Source organism: Chroicocephalus ridibundus, chromosome 1 (assembly GCF_963924245.1).
Source record: "Chroicocephalus ridibundus chromosome 1, bChrRid1.1, whole genome shotgun sequence".
Taxonomy (NCBI): Eukaryota; Metazoa; Chordata; class Aves; order Charadriiformes; family Laridae; genus Chroicocephalus; species Chroicocephalus ridibundus.
In genome coordinates, this window is record NC_086284.1 from 216,217,601 (window position 1) to 216,233,491 (window position 15,891).

A 15,891-nucleotide genomic window follows, 5' to 3' on the forward strand; every position below is an offset into this window, starting at 1 on the left:
ATTTGAAATATCCTTTTAAAGCTCTAAACACAATACCTGCAAGTGTTCTGGGGATTTTCTGACCATTTCCAGGGGTTTATTTGAATGCTTTGATGTGTGTTGCAGAGCCACAGGGCATCTCCTGGGAGACTCCGGTGGAGAGCACAACGAAGGGGGAGTCTCTAATAGAGTCAGACTTGGGACAACAGCCCCAGGAGCAGGAAGAGCACCAAGTGCATCTAAAACTAACCATTGAAGATTTTGTCCTACACAAGATGCTGGGAAAGGGCAGTTTTGGCAAGGTAAGCATCAGGGGACTAGATGCCACTGCATAGCTCTGCATATTGCTTATCATGGCACTATATAGCATGTGGTTTGAAGGCCACTTCAGAAAAAACATCTCCAAGCCCTCAAAGAACCCTTGATCTGGCATGGCCAAGTCTTGAATCCAGTCTTCTCCTTGCTTAAGATGAAGATTCTCCTTGCTTAAGATGAAGATTCTCCTTGCCCTTCCCTCTGCCCCATGAGTTTGCTGTCTTATGAGCACCCATGGCGAGAGAGGAAAGCAGCTGAGTGAAACCTTCTGGGCAGGTTGACAGGGCCTGGACATCCACAGAGAGCTGCTGGTGGGAAAGATCTCTGTGCTGTCCCCCTTCATGCAGCTACTCCTGAGCAAGCTCAGAGGGAGGCGGAAGCATTAGCTGAAAAGTTGAGTGTGGATCACCTCCCCTGTCTAGAGCAGCAGGTCCCCAGCTGGGAACGTTAACTGCTCTTTCCCAGCTCCGATCTGTGCTGGAGCGTAAAGCAAATTTTGCAGCAGCCAAGAATTTGTACTTTTGAAACAAGAACCACCTGTTTTCAGTGGATTCATTAATCTTGATGAATTGTGGATTGTTCCTCCTTCTTGCAGATGTCCCCTGGAAGGGGATTCGTGTTACTCAGTGCCAGCGCAGAGCTGCATGAAGCAATTTCAGAGGAACTCACCATTGTGTTTTCACAGCCAAGAAGGAGAATGACTATCATTATGTATCACATTGCTCAGATCCCAAACCTTTCCAAGGTGGAAACTGTGCCTTAAAGAAAGGGCTGCTTTTTGCCTGTTAAGTGAGCTGGAGCAATTGCTGCAGCCAATTCTTAAACTGGTGAAATATTTGCTGTGTTGGCTTTCCAAAACTTGAAAACACTTGGCGTGTCTACACTTTGCCTGGGAAGCACAGCTGAGACATCCGAGTTAGAGCTAAGCCAAAATACCCCAAACTCTACACCCCAGACTAACCTGGACTCAAGAGCGTAGATATCATAAAAACATTTACATAGGAAGGAAGAGATCTCTGGAGGTCATCTAATCATTAGGGCAATGAAGCTGGTGAGGGGTCTGGAGAATAAGTCTTATGAGGAACAGCTGAGGGAGCTGGGATTGTTCATCCTGGAGAAAAGGAGGCTGAGGGGGGACCTTCTTGCTCTCTACAACTACCTGAAAGGAGGGTGTAGAGGGATGGGGGTCAGTCTCTTCTCCCAAGCAGCAGGTGATAGAACAAGAGGAAATGGCCTCAAGTTGTGCCAGGGGAGGTTTAGACTGGATATTAGGAAAAATTTTTACGCTGAAAGGGTTATTAAGCATTGGAAGAGGCTGCCCAGGGAAGTGGTTGAGGCACCATCCCTGAAGGTATTTAAAATACAGGTAGATGTAGTGCTTAGAGATATGGTTTAGTGATGGTTTTTGTCAGAGTTAGGTTGATGGTTGGACTAGATGATCTGAAAGGTCCCTTCCAACCTAGGCAATTCTATGACTCTATGATTCTAATCCAAACTGCTGCTCAAAACAGGTCTAATCAGATAAGGTTGCTCAGGGGCTTGTCTACTCAAGTCTTCAGTACCCCATGGAAGCAGATTCTATACCTTGCTTCAGCCCCCTGGGTTAACATGGACTCTCCAAGCTTGCAAACATCTACATCTCTCTGCAGTGCACCATGTGGGTGTGAAGAAGATGGGCTATTTCATGCCCTTCGGCAACAAACCTCGCCCACAAGTTTCCTGTGTAGGTGTTGCTCCTGACGCCCTTATTTGCTTGGAGCAAGATTCACTTCCCCATAAAGGGGACAGGGTGTGCAGATCTCAGTGCCTGAGGTGTCTCTCCAGCTCTGGGAGCTCGAGGGCCAGACCCATGAGGAAGCCCCCTCTGCATGAGGTCTAGTTTTGCCTACCTGCACCTTGGAAGTCACAGCACAAGTCCCAGATATACCACGTTCCCCAGTTTTCCCAGGAGGGCAGTGCCCTGCACAAAAACAAGGGCAAAAAGGGTGCCTGCAGCATCAGGACTGTTAGCATTTCTGGTCATCCACTGCAGAGACAGAGGGAGTCTACTCTCTGTCTAGTGCTACAAAGTGAAAGGCAGCAGTAGCCAAAAGGGTAAATAAAACCTTTGTCAAGGCTAAAACATGTCTGAGCTTACTCAGTAAATAGTGTCTGGTAGAGAACTTCAAAGACCTCTTTGATGAATCTTACGTATTTATTCAGTCTATGGGAAACAGTGTCAACAGGCTGTTAGCGTAAAGATCAGGACTGGCACTGCCTTCCAGCAGAGAATTCTTTGCTCTGCGGTCTCTAAAAAACCCTTCTCTGCTGCTCTCTGTCTCGTTTTCCCTGCCCGTAAAACCAGGCAGAGTTCCTAACTCCTCTGGGATGTGTTTTGCTCTTCTCAGAGAAGAAGTTCTGCCGAAGCAGCCTGTCTGCTCAGGTCTCATGTTAACTGGGAGGAAGGGGAGAAAGTCACATCTGATATAGATCAGTCTAACTACTGGTGGACATCAGTTTACACCTGCTGAGGATCTGGTGCAGGGCATTTGCATTTCACATGTTGACAAAGCAATATTCGGTGCTTTGTTATTTAAAGTCATAAAACAGGAAATGTATCTTGTAAGCATTTGCATAAAGATGGTTTCTGTTGTCAGAAATGTTTGGGTCTCTGACACGTCCTGTCTGTATGGCCTGTAGCCCCTGCTCTTGTAACCACCGGGACCTTCTCGTCCTTTCCCAAGGTTCAGCTTCATAAAACTATTTCAGGTGTGGGGAACAAACTAGAAGTCTACAAAGTGGCAGAATTGTGCCTTAAACATCAGCTTTTTTAAGGTTTACCCTAGTGAATTCCCCAGAGGTCAGCTCCCATCCTTGTGTGGCTGTGTGGCCAGCTCTGGGAGGAGACCATTGCTCTTTCTGAGCAGCTGTTTCCACCCTAGGTGTTCCTCGCAGAGCTGAAGAGCACAGACCAGTATTTTGCTGTGAAAGCCCTGAAGAAGGATGTGGTGCTGATGGATGATGACGTTGAATGTACGATGGTGGAGAAGAGAGTCCTCTCCTTAGCTTGGGAGCACCCATTCCTGACTCATGTCTTCTGTACGTTCCAGACCAAGGTAAGACAAGGATCTGTCAACTTCCTTCGTAGGGTGAGGATGCTTTGCTGAGATACGGATACTTGGTGAAGTGTTTAAGTCTGCTAGATGTTAGGGAATAGCTTGGACATGAGGTGGTGCTAAAGGATAGGATCTTCAGGTTAACCACTTGGGAAGTGGCTCCAGAAATTTCATCTGACTTCCCCACGTTAACGTAAGGGTGCATTTGAGGATTACGGCATCCAAGACTGATTGAGGTGACTATGCACCACTATTAAAATCTGCATCCTGGTACCCTGGGCTGAGGATGCGCAAAAGTCACGGTGCAGATTTGCCCACACTGGTGTTATCTGAACCTCTTGGACCGTGAAGGGGTATGCTGCAGTGACTAGCCTGGATCAGAGCTGGCTCAAGAAATTCTGCTTAAAAAGAATAAACATGATGTCACTCACTTTACAAACCTTCCTTTCCCCCAGTTACTGTTAAATTGCATCAGACTCTTCCTGATTTTTTCAGGACCACTAGTGGTGAAGGCTGCTGTTCAGAGGAGCAGCACAAAGCATCTTTACCCAAAAATCCTGCTTAGGACTCCAAACCAAAATTGAAGTGACATTTAAATAATGTATATATCTTCATGGTCCTACATGGCAACAAACCACTAACTGATTAGCTTTCCAGAGCCTTTTCTCCAGTCACAACCAATCATCTTAACACTAAAGCACACACAAGGCATAGAAAAAATGGTGGAAGGAAATTTGAGAGATTGTCTTGTCTGTCCAACCTACCCAAGTCACTCCTGAGAGACGTTTGCTATCCCAGAGCTCAAGTTCAGAGGAACATCGCTCTCTCAAGGCTGTTTGTTAAGATGCTCCCAATCCCTGCTCAGTCCTCTGCATCCTGGGCTGCATCAAAAGCAGCGTGGCCAACAGGTTAAGGGAGGTGATTCTGCCCCCTCTACTCTGCTCTCATGAGACCCCACCTGCAGTGCTGAGTCCAGCTCTGGGGCCCCCAGCGTAAGAAGGACACGGACCTGTTGGAGTGCGTCCAGAGGAGGCCACAAAGGTGATCAGAGGTCTGGAGCACCTCTGCTGTGAGGACAGGCTGAGAGAGTTGGGGTTGTTCAGCCAGGAGAAGAGAATGCTCTGGGGAGACCATATAGTGGCTTTCCAGTGTCTGACGGGGGCCTATAAGAAAGCTGGAGAGGGATTTTATGAGGGAGTGTAGTGATAGGATGAGGGGTAACCATTTTAAGCAATTTAGATTAGATATTAGGAAGGAATTCTTTACTCTGAGGGTGGTGAGGCACTGGAGCAGGCTGCCCAGAGAAGCTGTGGCTGCCCCATCCCTGGAGGTGTTCAAGGCCAGGCTGGATGGGGCTTTGAGCAGCCTGGTCTAGTGGGAGGTGTCCCTGCCCAGGGCAGGGGGGTTGGAACTAAATGCTTTTTAAAGTCCCTTCCAACTGAAACCATTCTATGATTCTATGATTTAGTGGTACAAACTACAGCTCGGTGTGAGGTTGGAACCTGCTCAGCAAGAAGCTTGGTGCTTCTTCAGGGTCAGGAGAAACAAATATAACCTCTGAGGTATATATCAGCCACCCGTGGGATGCGGCACCTGTTTAAAGACATTAAATTTATAATAGGGAATGTCTGGGACCTGCCATAGGCGGTGTGACACTAAGCCCAGGCATTCACGTTTAACCCCTTCAGGACTGTTGGTGAGGACAACATGTCCTGGGAATGGATCCTTGCCTGGAGAGGAAAGGCATGAAAAAAACATGGGTGCCAGGCTCAAAAACCCAAGTGATCGTTTCCTACACTGTCCTATGGGCAGCATCAGATTATTGTCCTCTTGACATACAGAAAGCATCTTCATGCCAAGACAGCACTGCCACTTTAAAGTTATTTGATCTCTCCATTTTGCCCTCAAGTACAGAGACAGAGAAGCTGGGACGGGCCTGCCCAGGCCAAAGCCGCTCTGGGCTGTGATTGATTTCGAGCTTATGGTTTTCTCCTCTGACCTTTGCAAGCCAAGCAGCAATCACTCAACGCGTGAAAGTCATTCAGAGCAGGAGAGCTGTGACAAGCTGTGGACAGTCTTTCACGGCTCAAAGGACAGCGTGGTTCAGTTGTAATATCTTTTAGAGCAATCGTGTTAGAAGCCAGGGCACTGCTGTGTAGTCCCTCTTTGGACTTTAATATTGCGAACTTGAATTTTCAATTGAAAAATTGATTTTTTTTCATTTTTTTTTTTTAAGGCATCGCTGGATAGATAAGTAGTTTCAAACAGAAATGCGTGTGTCAATGGCTTTCCGAATCTCTAATGCTTTGGCTTGCAAGATTTCTGAGTTGCTTCAGGTACTGAATGCCTCTGCAAAGGACAGTAAAAACAGGAATATTCCTACACTGAAACAAGAACCTCAGTAGTCCCCATGTCTCCAGAGGGAAAAAAAAAGTCATATAATTTGTTGACAGTTCTCTGAGCTCTGGGATGAGTTTCTTCTTGGCCTCAACCCAGGTAATCAGTGAATGCTGAAATATATAAAGCTTGACAGCCCTTCAGACAGGTTTTTGTAGGCACCAGGCACCTAATGCTCCTTTTTATTCCTGCAGAGGCTGAATGATCTGTGCTTTCAAAACTCGTCGTGTTTTGCTACATGAGAATAAATTCAAATGCATGGTGGGTTTTTTTCCCCAACCTGTTTTTGAACTTGACTGTTTTATTTTACTGCAGTAATCTTTGTATCCAGATATTCAGCAGAGATAATTATATGGCGTGTATTTTAACAACAAGCTCAGAGAGCTATTCTGTTTTATTAGATTTAAAGGGACACTGTTATGTTAAAGAGGAGGAAAAACATGTTCATAATTCTGTGAAATCCCCAAATTAGTAATGCTAAAACAGTGAATAGCATTCCAGTGCTTATGTTTTATTCTTTTTGCATTTCACTGGTGTTCTGTGATAAGAGTAGGCTTTCCCTTTCTGAAAGTGGCTTTTGATTCTAACTGTTTCTTTACTTCATTGACCAAGTTTTTATTCACACCCTTTACCTAAATGCAAATTAAGTCTTGAGGCATTTTGGTTTGTAGCACAAAATAGCAACACAGAAGACTACCTCAACCCAAAAGAGAAGTAATCTTTATTGCAATTTAAAAGCAAATGCTATATAACTGTTTCTTTTCTGCTTTACTAATGTATTATAACTTTTCAAAGTCCTGGTGGTGAGCCATTTTCACATGCTCTGTTCCTTTAATGTGCTTAATACTGACTTTAAAATCTCTTACACTGGCAGGAGGGAGAAAAGGATTGTAAATAAGAAGTGTGACCCTAATTTAAAAATTCCTAGGTTCTGAATTGTTTTCCATGAGTATTTTTGGGATATTTCTCATTACATTTTCTCCTTGGAGGAAATTGCAATTCCTGCAAAATTTTCCAAAGGAAGTTTCACTTTTCTTCTGTCTTTGTCTTGCCATTAGAGGGACAGGGTGGAATTATTTGACCTGAATCACAGCATGTGGGTTGGCGCATGCGGGTTTCACACACGTCCAATGTTCAGCTCCATTTCTTAGCTGCGCCATGGACCTTCTAAGCAGCCTGGATCAGGCCCACGTCCTCCCCAGGCAATGCAGAATCCTCTCTGACCACAGCGCAGCTGCAGGATGCTGATGCATTGCAGGAGAAGTCATCCTGCAGGGAGGTGACGTTGCAAGCCTTGACGTCGAGCACTGCTGAACCACTGAAGCTCAAGAAAACTGTGGGTGGACTAAACTAAAAGCGCAATAAAAATCTTGTCATAAGATGAGATGTTCTATGAGGTCAGACCAGATATCTCTGTAGCCAGTACCCTGTTTTTGGCATTGACCAGGAAGGAAGGCTAAGGAAGAGAGTTCAAGGCATCACGGTGATTTTTCCCATGTACAAACCATCCCATGCCTTGGTGTTCAGCCATTTGGGAGACATAATCTAGAATCATAGAATCATAGAATGGTTAGAGTTGGAAGGGGCCTTAAAGGTTATCTAGTTCCAACCCCCCTGCCATGGGCAGGGACACCTTCCATTAAACCAGGTTGCTCAAAGCCCCATCCAACCTGGCCTATTTTTGTGGGCATAGGTCATCTTGGAAACATCTGATTCAAAGCTAGTTGGCCAAAAAATATGTGAATCATCTGATGGGAAAGCTGAGGAAGAATTGGGAAGCTTAGGGAGGCTTTGAGGATTTTCCCTCTTGCAAGCAGCAGGCTGGAAAATTGGCAGGGTCTCATTCAATCCTGGCCCAGATTTCAACATGGTTCACTAGAAACGGCAGCATCTCAGCAGAGCTTTGGGATTGCAACAAGATTCTGCCAGAGAAGGTGTGAACAGCTGTAATTATAACATCAAAAATATGAAGTCTTTACAAGACACTTCTAGGTGGTGTCAGCCCATGTGGTGTGAACAGGTGGAGTGTATTGGCAAGGAAAAGAGGGGCCCAGCTCACAAGCGTGGGGTTTTTTTAAGTGATGGGTGATCGACATGTTAAATACACATGTTCTAATTGCCTTCCTGTTGTCCAGCTCTGAGGAAAATTGGCCCAAAACACATTCAGCTTTGCCTGAGATTTTAAAAACTCTGCAGTGTATCTGCTCAGTTCTTTGTCCTGAAAAAGCTGACTTTTTCAAATAAATGCATTACTTTTTTGCCCCTATTTTTCAGCTGATGAAATATTTAAGTTTCACAAATTTGACTACTTCTTGATTGGTTTTTGGTCTGGTGATTTTTTTTATTTCCAAATTTTCACAGAAATTTTTATCCAGCCTTGAGAAAATTAGTTTCTTTCTGAGGTCCCACCCAGTAGTGATAGGGAAAGCCACTTTCTCTTGCATGACGGGGCTGACATTAACTCATTTTACTTCTGTGAGTGACGTACTTTGTCTGCTGTGAGCTGTGAACAAGGCTCCTGGGATCCCAGAACTCAAGTGAAAGGAGCTATTGCCAGCCATGTCTGCCCCTTTATGTATACATATATATTTTTATATATGCGTATAAATATATTCATATGCTTTGTACCAAGTAGATGGGCACACAAAGGTAAGCATCCTAAATGAGCAGTTTAACATGCAGTCAAAAATGCTGACAGTGCAAAGATTAGAACAAAAAAATAAATCATGAGATCAGGGACCAGACTGAATTATTTGACAGCTGTAAGAAATGCTGCCATCTCCAGAAGATAGACCAGAGAACTAAATTAAACCTGAGGCTGCTTTAATCTGTAACAAATTGTCTTTGCTAGTCCCCAGGTGGTGCAAATAGCAATGTTAGTACCTCCTACGGTCACCTACTAGAAAGGAGTGAGCCTGCATTAGCTGTTTCTCATTGGGAGTAGACACAGGGAAGGGGACCGTGTATTGCTTTCTTTCCCACTGGATGGGATGCTGTGATAGGACTGCAACACTCGGTGATGTGGTGGAGAAGGGCTGAGGCCTTTGGCTCCCATCTATCCCATGAAATAAAATAGATGGATGATGAGCACGCATGAGCACGCAGACTGGGCTGGGCTCAGCTGCGTGAAAATGTGAGGCAAGCATCAGCTGCAGGAATCGCACGGTGTCAAACCTTTCTCTTGGCAAGGGCCAACGTAGTTCAATGGGCATGCAGTGGGGTTAGGTCACTTAATATGTATTAAGGAGCCTTCTCCAAGTGAAGCCATTTCACAGAATCACAGAACGACAGGGGTTGGAAGGGACCTCTGGAGATCATCTAGTCCAACCCCCTGCCAGAGCAGGGTCACCCAGAGCAGGTGGCACAGGAACGCGTCCAGGCGGGTTTGGAAATGTCTCCAGAGAAGGAGACTCCACCACCTCTCTGGGCAGCCTGTGCCAGGGCTCTGCCACCCTCACAGGAAAGAAGTTCCTCCTCATGTTTAGGTGGAACTTCCTATGTTCAAGTTTGTGCCCGTTACCCCTTGTCCTGTTGTCGGGCACCCCTGAAAAGAGCCTGGCCCCATCCTCCTGACACCCACCCTTTAAGTATTTATAAGCATTGATAAGACCCCCCTCAGTCGTCTTTTTTCCAGACTAAAAAGTCTCAAATCCCTCAGCCTTTCTTCATAAGAGAGATGTTCCGGTATTTGCTCGGGCAACTGCTCTAAATAAGGGTAAAGCCACACTGTCCTGTAGCATTAATTATTCCGATACTTATCCTCCTGGAAGCCCTTGGAAGAAGAATTTTTGCTATTTGGTAAATGGTGTTAAATTATGTATTTGTATGTATGCAAGTGCTTTCAAATGCAAAGAAAACAAAATCTGAAAATCTCTGCAGAAAAGTGTTCTGGAGGACTTCCAGCTGGTTTGAGGATTTTAAGAGCCTGTTATAGGATGTACCTTCAAAAGATCAATTTAAATGCTGGCTGCTTTATACTCATTGTTTATAAAGTTGAAAGCATCTCTGATAGTGACTATTCATTCTCACAGCAGTTGCATGCAGAACAGAAGCAGGTTGGTTTAACTCCATCCCTGCCACATCCTGGAGAGGCAGAGAGAGCAGGTGGCTCTGCAGAGGGGAGCTCAGCTCAGCACAACCACAGAGGGACTGATGGGGCAAGAAATGGAGTTCTTGCAGTAACCAAGTCTTTCAGCACCTGGCAGGATTGAGTTGACTAGGGAACCATGCTATTTTGTGTGCAGGATGCACACCCGTGTGTGTCTAACTGCGTGTTGTACAACATCAAGCTGCACAGTTCTGCCTCCCGTAGAAGCATTGTTTTGTCCTCCTGCAGAGGGGTTTGTCGTTTTTCCTCTGTTACAATGGAGACGGCCCCTGGAAGATGACCTAGAACTAGGGAATGGCTGACATATGGATGTCCTCAAGACAACTAGTGCCAGCTGACCTGGGGCAGTGTCCATCACTGAGTGCAGGAAATGCCTTTACAGTCCTTAAGCTCTGTGGTTGTAAAAGATGGCCCCAAACTCTGCTATAAGACCAGAGCACTGGAACAGGCTGCCCAGAGAGGTAGTAGAATCTCCTTCTCTGGAGATATTCAATACCCGCCTGGATGCGTTCCTATCCAACCTGCTCTAGGTGAACCTGCTTCAGCAGTGGGGTTGGACTGAATGATTTCCGAAGGTCCCTTCCAACTCCTGCCATTCTGTGGTTCTGTGTGATTTTGTTCTCTTGTGCAAGTCTGGAACCATAACCAGAAGTCTGACTTGAGCATTTCTACCCAAGGATGCTCTCATAGTGAAGGTGAGGGGCTCTTCCCAAGCCTGTTCAGAGATGTGTAGGTCTCAGCAATGAGGAACAGCGTTCCTGATTGTTTTCTTAGCATCCCTGAGCTAGGACCATTGCAGGAGATAAGGGCATGATAAAGTCATGCCATCCCAGCTGCCACATCTTGAGAAATACCCACTTAATGCACTCTCACCTGCTCCGGGTGCTGACAGACTTCAGAGCCTGGCAGTAGCAGACAAGAGCCATCAAATAACTTTCCCAGGAAAAGAGGAAGTGTAGGTCGGAGCCTGTCTGCAAACACGTCCTCTGTGCCGTTCTAACCCTTTAACCTCAAGCACACTGTTGAATTTTTGGTGGTTTCAAGTATGGGTTTTGCCACTTCCCATTTTTAACATGTTCTATGGCTCTGTAGATCTCAGGTTTAGGAAGCTGTCTCAAATAATTTGTTGCAGCTTGTACTGCTCGATTATATCTCACTACTCATAATGACATACTTAGGGCCGATCTCGAGCATTTTTTCTCCATGAGCCATTCCAGACAACTGACCTTCGTAAGAAGCAAGGGGAATGTCGAAGTCTCAGAGCAGAAAAGTCCAAGTGATGCCATCTTTCTTTTCAGTAGTGTTTATGTACCACTCTATAGAACATGGTAGACCATGAACTTCAGTGTTAATCATGCCTAAGTCAAGTTTGTAGCCTTCAGCTTCATAGCTTTAGACAGTCGAGCAACAGAGTTCATATAATGATCTTTGGATGTCAATCGGAGAGGTAGCCCAGCTTTTCTTTCCTCAGATGGCAGAAGGGTGCTGCCAAAGCCCCCAATGTGATAAGGTGTAGCCAAACTCAGTGGACTTCCCAGAGAAACCCAGGGGTTTTCTCCTTCCCGAGAGAAGGAAACACTGAAGCTGAATCTGGCCCATTTGAAGACCCGTGAGGTTTCTTCTGTCCCAGCGTGATCCATGTGGCTACTGGTCTGTTGTTGGCTAAACCTCATCACCTCCACAGAATGACAGAATCGTCAGAGTTGGAAGGCATCCAGGCGCATCCAGGCAGGTTTTGAATGTCTCCAGAGACGGAGACTCCACCACCTCTCTGGGCAGCCTGTGCCAGTGCTCTGCCACCCTCACAGCAAAGAAGTTCCTCCTCATGTTTAGGTGGAACTTCCTATGTTCAAGTTTGTGCTCGTTACCCCTTGTCCTGTCACTGGGCACCCCTGAAAAGAGCCTGGCCCCATCCTCCTGACACCCACCCTTTAAGTATTTATAAGCATTGATAAGACCCCCCTCAGTCGTCTTTTTTCCAGACCAAAGAGACCCAAATCCTTCAGTCTTTCTTCATAAGAGAGGTGTTCCAGCCCCCTCATCATCTTGGTAGCCCCGTGTAACTTTACAAAGAGCATCTGTTCAAGTCTTTTCTTGAACAGGCTCCTGAGCTCCCATTGCTTCCAAGATTTATGCATTTCTGTACTAAATTGCCCATCTCTATTTGGCCTTTTTACTTGCTTAAACTGACTTATATGCACAGACCTCTACAGATGCAAGACCTTCAAACTGAAAACCTGCACCCGTTTGGTTTATTGGCAAAATTTGTATTTGTTCCCTGGGAGGCCAGATCTGGCCCTGTGCTTCTCGGATGACAGGTGGGGTTTCCAGACAGACATCCATTTAAAAAAGAGTACTGCAATTAAAAGGATCTGGCTAAAGAAATTGCACAAATTAGAGCAGACAGCTGTTATTTGAAAGGAACAAACACTTGGGTTTTTTTAAATAGCCAGCTTTTGGCTTGCTGCCAGAGATGCTAACATTAGATCTTATGGATAAAGACCGTCTTTAACTGTTAAAAATATAAGTGAAAAGAACTCTATTTCCCCTCCCCCCCCCAAAAAAAAAATCAGCGATACACAACAAAGGGAAGATATTAATAAATTTTAGCGTAGAATAGGGATGACTAACTTCAGATGCACACAGAACAGAGAGAGGCTTTTGAGAAAAAAATAATACTACATCCATTTCATTTTATCAATGCATTTATGCACAAAAGCTGAGATCCCTGAAACGGAAGTTTAAACTGGGAGCATAACTTATTGCACAGATACTCTTCTTCCAGAAAAAGTCATTCCTCCTGCTTTGTAGGTGCAATTCAATGTGGAAGGGATTGGTCTGAATCAGCCTCCAGCTTCTGTTGGGGGCCTGATGGGGAAGCTATGGCTCATGAACAGCAAGGGTACATCAAGGATTGGAAAAGAAACGTTGGTCATTGGATCTGCCCTTTATTCAGTAGAGAGAGTCCCCCCATCCTTCCTCCCTATCAGCAGGAGAGTTTTCCCCTGACCTGGTCGAATCACTGACAGTTGCGTGCAACTGGGGTCAAGGACTGCATCTTTCTTCCAGGCTTCTCTGATATGCAAGCACGCAACGGGCAACCAGAAAGATGATTAATTCATGAATCTTCCTGCTAGGAAGTTTTGTCTTGCCTTGTTTAATAGAGCAGCTTTCAGGCTTAAAATCAAGCATGTGCTCAAAAGGGATTGCTGCCTCTGACCAGTGTCTCTGATAACTTGAAAAAGTCAGACCCACGTGCCTCCACAGAAGGTGTGGAGGAATGCAGGTAACACCAGCTTGAGATGACTCCACTGGATGGATAATGCACTGGGTTGGAAAACAGAAGAGACCTGGGATTTACTTCCGCCTCTTCCACTATTCCCCCAGGAAGCTTGTCCATCTGTGCTTCTGTTGTATAGGCACTGTAGAGTTACTCATCCCCTTCGAGTGAGCCTTGAGGTCTGCTGGTAAAAATCAATGGCACCAGCTGGTTATTAAGTGGATTTGCAATGTTTGCTAATGCTGTTTATACAAATCAGAGCAGGGAGGGCGAGTACAGGCTTAGAGAACAAAGAGGAGAAATGAGGAATCTGAAAAAGAAACTGCTTTCTTTCCAAAACCCTCACTGTAATCTTTTCCTTCCTCTTTTTGAGTGTTTTCTGGGTGGGCTGGGGTTTTTTTGTTTTTTGTTGTTTTTGGTTTTTTTCACTTTTATCTCACCCTTCCCCACCCCTTATTGTCATCTTGTCTCATTCTCTAGGAGAACCTCTTTTTTGTGATGGAATACCTCAATGGAGGAGACCTCATGTTCCATATCCAGAGTTGTCATAAGTTCGACCTTCCCAGAGCAACGTAAGAAGTTACTATTACCTTTTGGCTTGCAGGATGCACACATGGTCAAAGCAAAAGCAGCAGCTGTAGACACCAAGGGTCCTGATTTTATTCCCAGTTCTGCTACTGTCCTGTAGAGGAAACCTTGGGCAAATCATTTGACCTGTCTGCAGCTTACCCAGCTGCAAAGTGGAGACAGTGCTTGTGCTGGAAGCAGAATCACTCTCTATCCCAGCTCTCTCCAAACTGAACAAAACAGGCAGGTCGTCACCCTGACTCAATGATGGACTTGGAGCAAGTCACTTCCTCTCCCTGTCCTCTTTCCCGTCTCACAGAAGGCTTTTTAGAGCCCATCCACACATCTGATTTCAGTCAGACGTGACCTTGTTTTGTATTCTTGGTCAACCAGGGAAGTTATTTCTGTCTGGAAGTGTTACAGATGCTACTACACCCTGTGCAGCGTTGCATCTGCTTGCAGGCTTTTCCTGTAGCCTGCAAACCGGGGACCTCCTTCTAGCCTGTGACCTGGCTCCTGTATTTTGCACTGAACTCAGCATAGTCCCTCCAACATTTGTTCAGAGCCAAGAGTTGAGCTAGGTAGAAGCTGTCCCTTAGGCTGCCCCGCTCGCTTTATCAGTCCCTTTCCCAGGACTGCAAACCCTCAAACAGAGAGGGGCTTCAGAAGGACCATCCAATCCACCTGAGATCCAAGACCCCCAAGCATGCCTAAGACCTTATTTACCTGGCCCATGGATAAGGGTCATTTTTAAAGCAACCTATAGGTGTGTGCTGTGAATTACAGCAGCCCTGGGGTTTCTCTTTGTTGTACTTATTGGGTTCTTGCTCAGCCCATAATTGAAGGCATCAATAATGACATTGTGGACCCAACCCATCCACCCCAGATTAACCACCATCAAAGAAATCCCATAGATGCATTTTCAGCCATCTGTGAAACCAAATATCTTGTTCTTTACAGCACTGGGTGGCCTGTAGCCAAGCTGCAGGACCTGCTTGAGCTGAGGTTCCCAATCCAGTGATCAAAGGTGAAGCTGTTGTTTGTTAGAAGTAATGGGATTTTCCCCTTTAAGGTTCAAGGTGGGGAAAAAAGAGCTAAAACCTATCAAAAGTGAAAAATGTAAATTTAAACAAAAAATTAATACACCAACAGAAAATTAAAAAATTATTTTAAGCTTTGATTAAAGTAAATAGAAGAATTAGAATAAATGAAATGTGCTTTTAATCCTTCTGCAAGCAAAAGGTATTTAAAAGTCAATATTGAAGCCACTATAGGAATTAATTTCTATTTAATAATTTAAAAATAAAAAAACCCAACAAACCCACTTTTAAATCAGTGTTTAATTTGATGATTTTTTCAAAAGCCTTTGGATGTTCAGAATTAAGGGGCAACGCATTGAAGACTGAGGCAGCAGAGCTGTACAATACTTACATTCCCTTCTGGGAGGGCACTATCATCGTGCAATGGCTTCAGCCTTATGCTGCTTCATTGCAGCAGGGTGAAGGTGTCCTTTAGGCACAGCTGTGTTGAGAACAAAGATCTCAAACTCGAAAAGACTCCAGCCGCTAACTAGTTCACGTCTTTCAAAAGCAAGTCATAAATGTGAGCAGTGAAGAGGTCTGTTTGACAAGCCAAGGAGACAGGCCGTGTTCCCCAAACCCAGATGCCCACCTGCCTGTGCCATTGCTGGGACCGCTCCACCATTTGTGCAGCAGCTACTGCACATAGAATCATAGAATCTTCATGGTTGGAAAGGACCTTTGAGATCATCGCGTCCAACCATACACCCCAAAAAACCCCCAAAAAACCCAACAAACAAACAAACAAAAAAAACCCCAAAAAAACCCAACCAAAAAACCCCAAACCCCTACAATCTCTGCCACTAGAGCATGCCCTGAAGTGCCAAATCTAGACGTTTCTTAAATACCTCTAGGGATGGTGTCTCAACCAACTCCCTGGGCAGGCTGTTCCAGTGCCTGACCACTCTTTCAGTAAAGTAATTCTTCCTAATATCTAATCTAAACCTCCCCTGCCGCAGCTTCAGCCCATTTCCTCTGGTCCTGTCATTAACATTAACATGGCAAATTATTGCTGCTCTTTTGCAGTAATTTGCAGTTTGCAGTCTGGTTCATCACTCTAAATCATTGATT

At 45.2% G+C, this 15,891-nt stretch overlaps 1 protein-coding gene across 2 annotated transcripts in view; it reads left to right on the plus strand.

Moving 5' to 3' along the window:
- The window catches only part of PRKCQ (protein kinase C theta), a 69,918-nt gene that overhangs the window by 39,724 nt on the left and 14,303 nt on the right, over positions 1-15,891 (plus strand). For both annotated transcript variants that reach the window (XM_063323672.1, XM_063323671.1), the window contains exons 12-14: positions 106-281; positions 3,216-3,389; positions 13,655-13,746. In XM_063323672.1, coding sequence (XP_063179742.1) covers positions 106-281; positions 3,216-3,389; positions 13,655-13,746 — 442 coding nt within the window. The remainder of the gene's footprint in view (positions 1-105; positions 282-3,215; positions 3,390-13,654; positions 13,747-15,891) is intronic.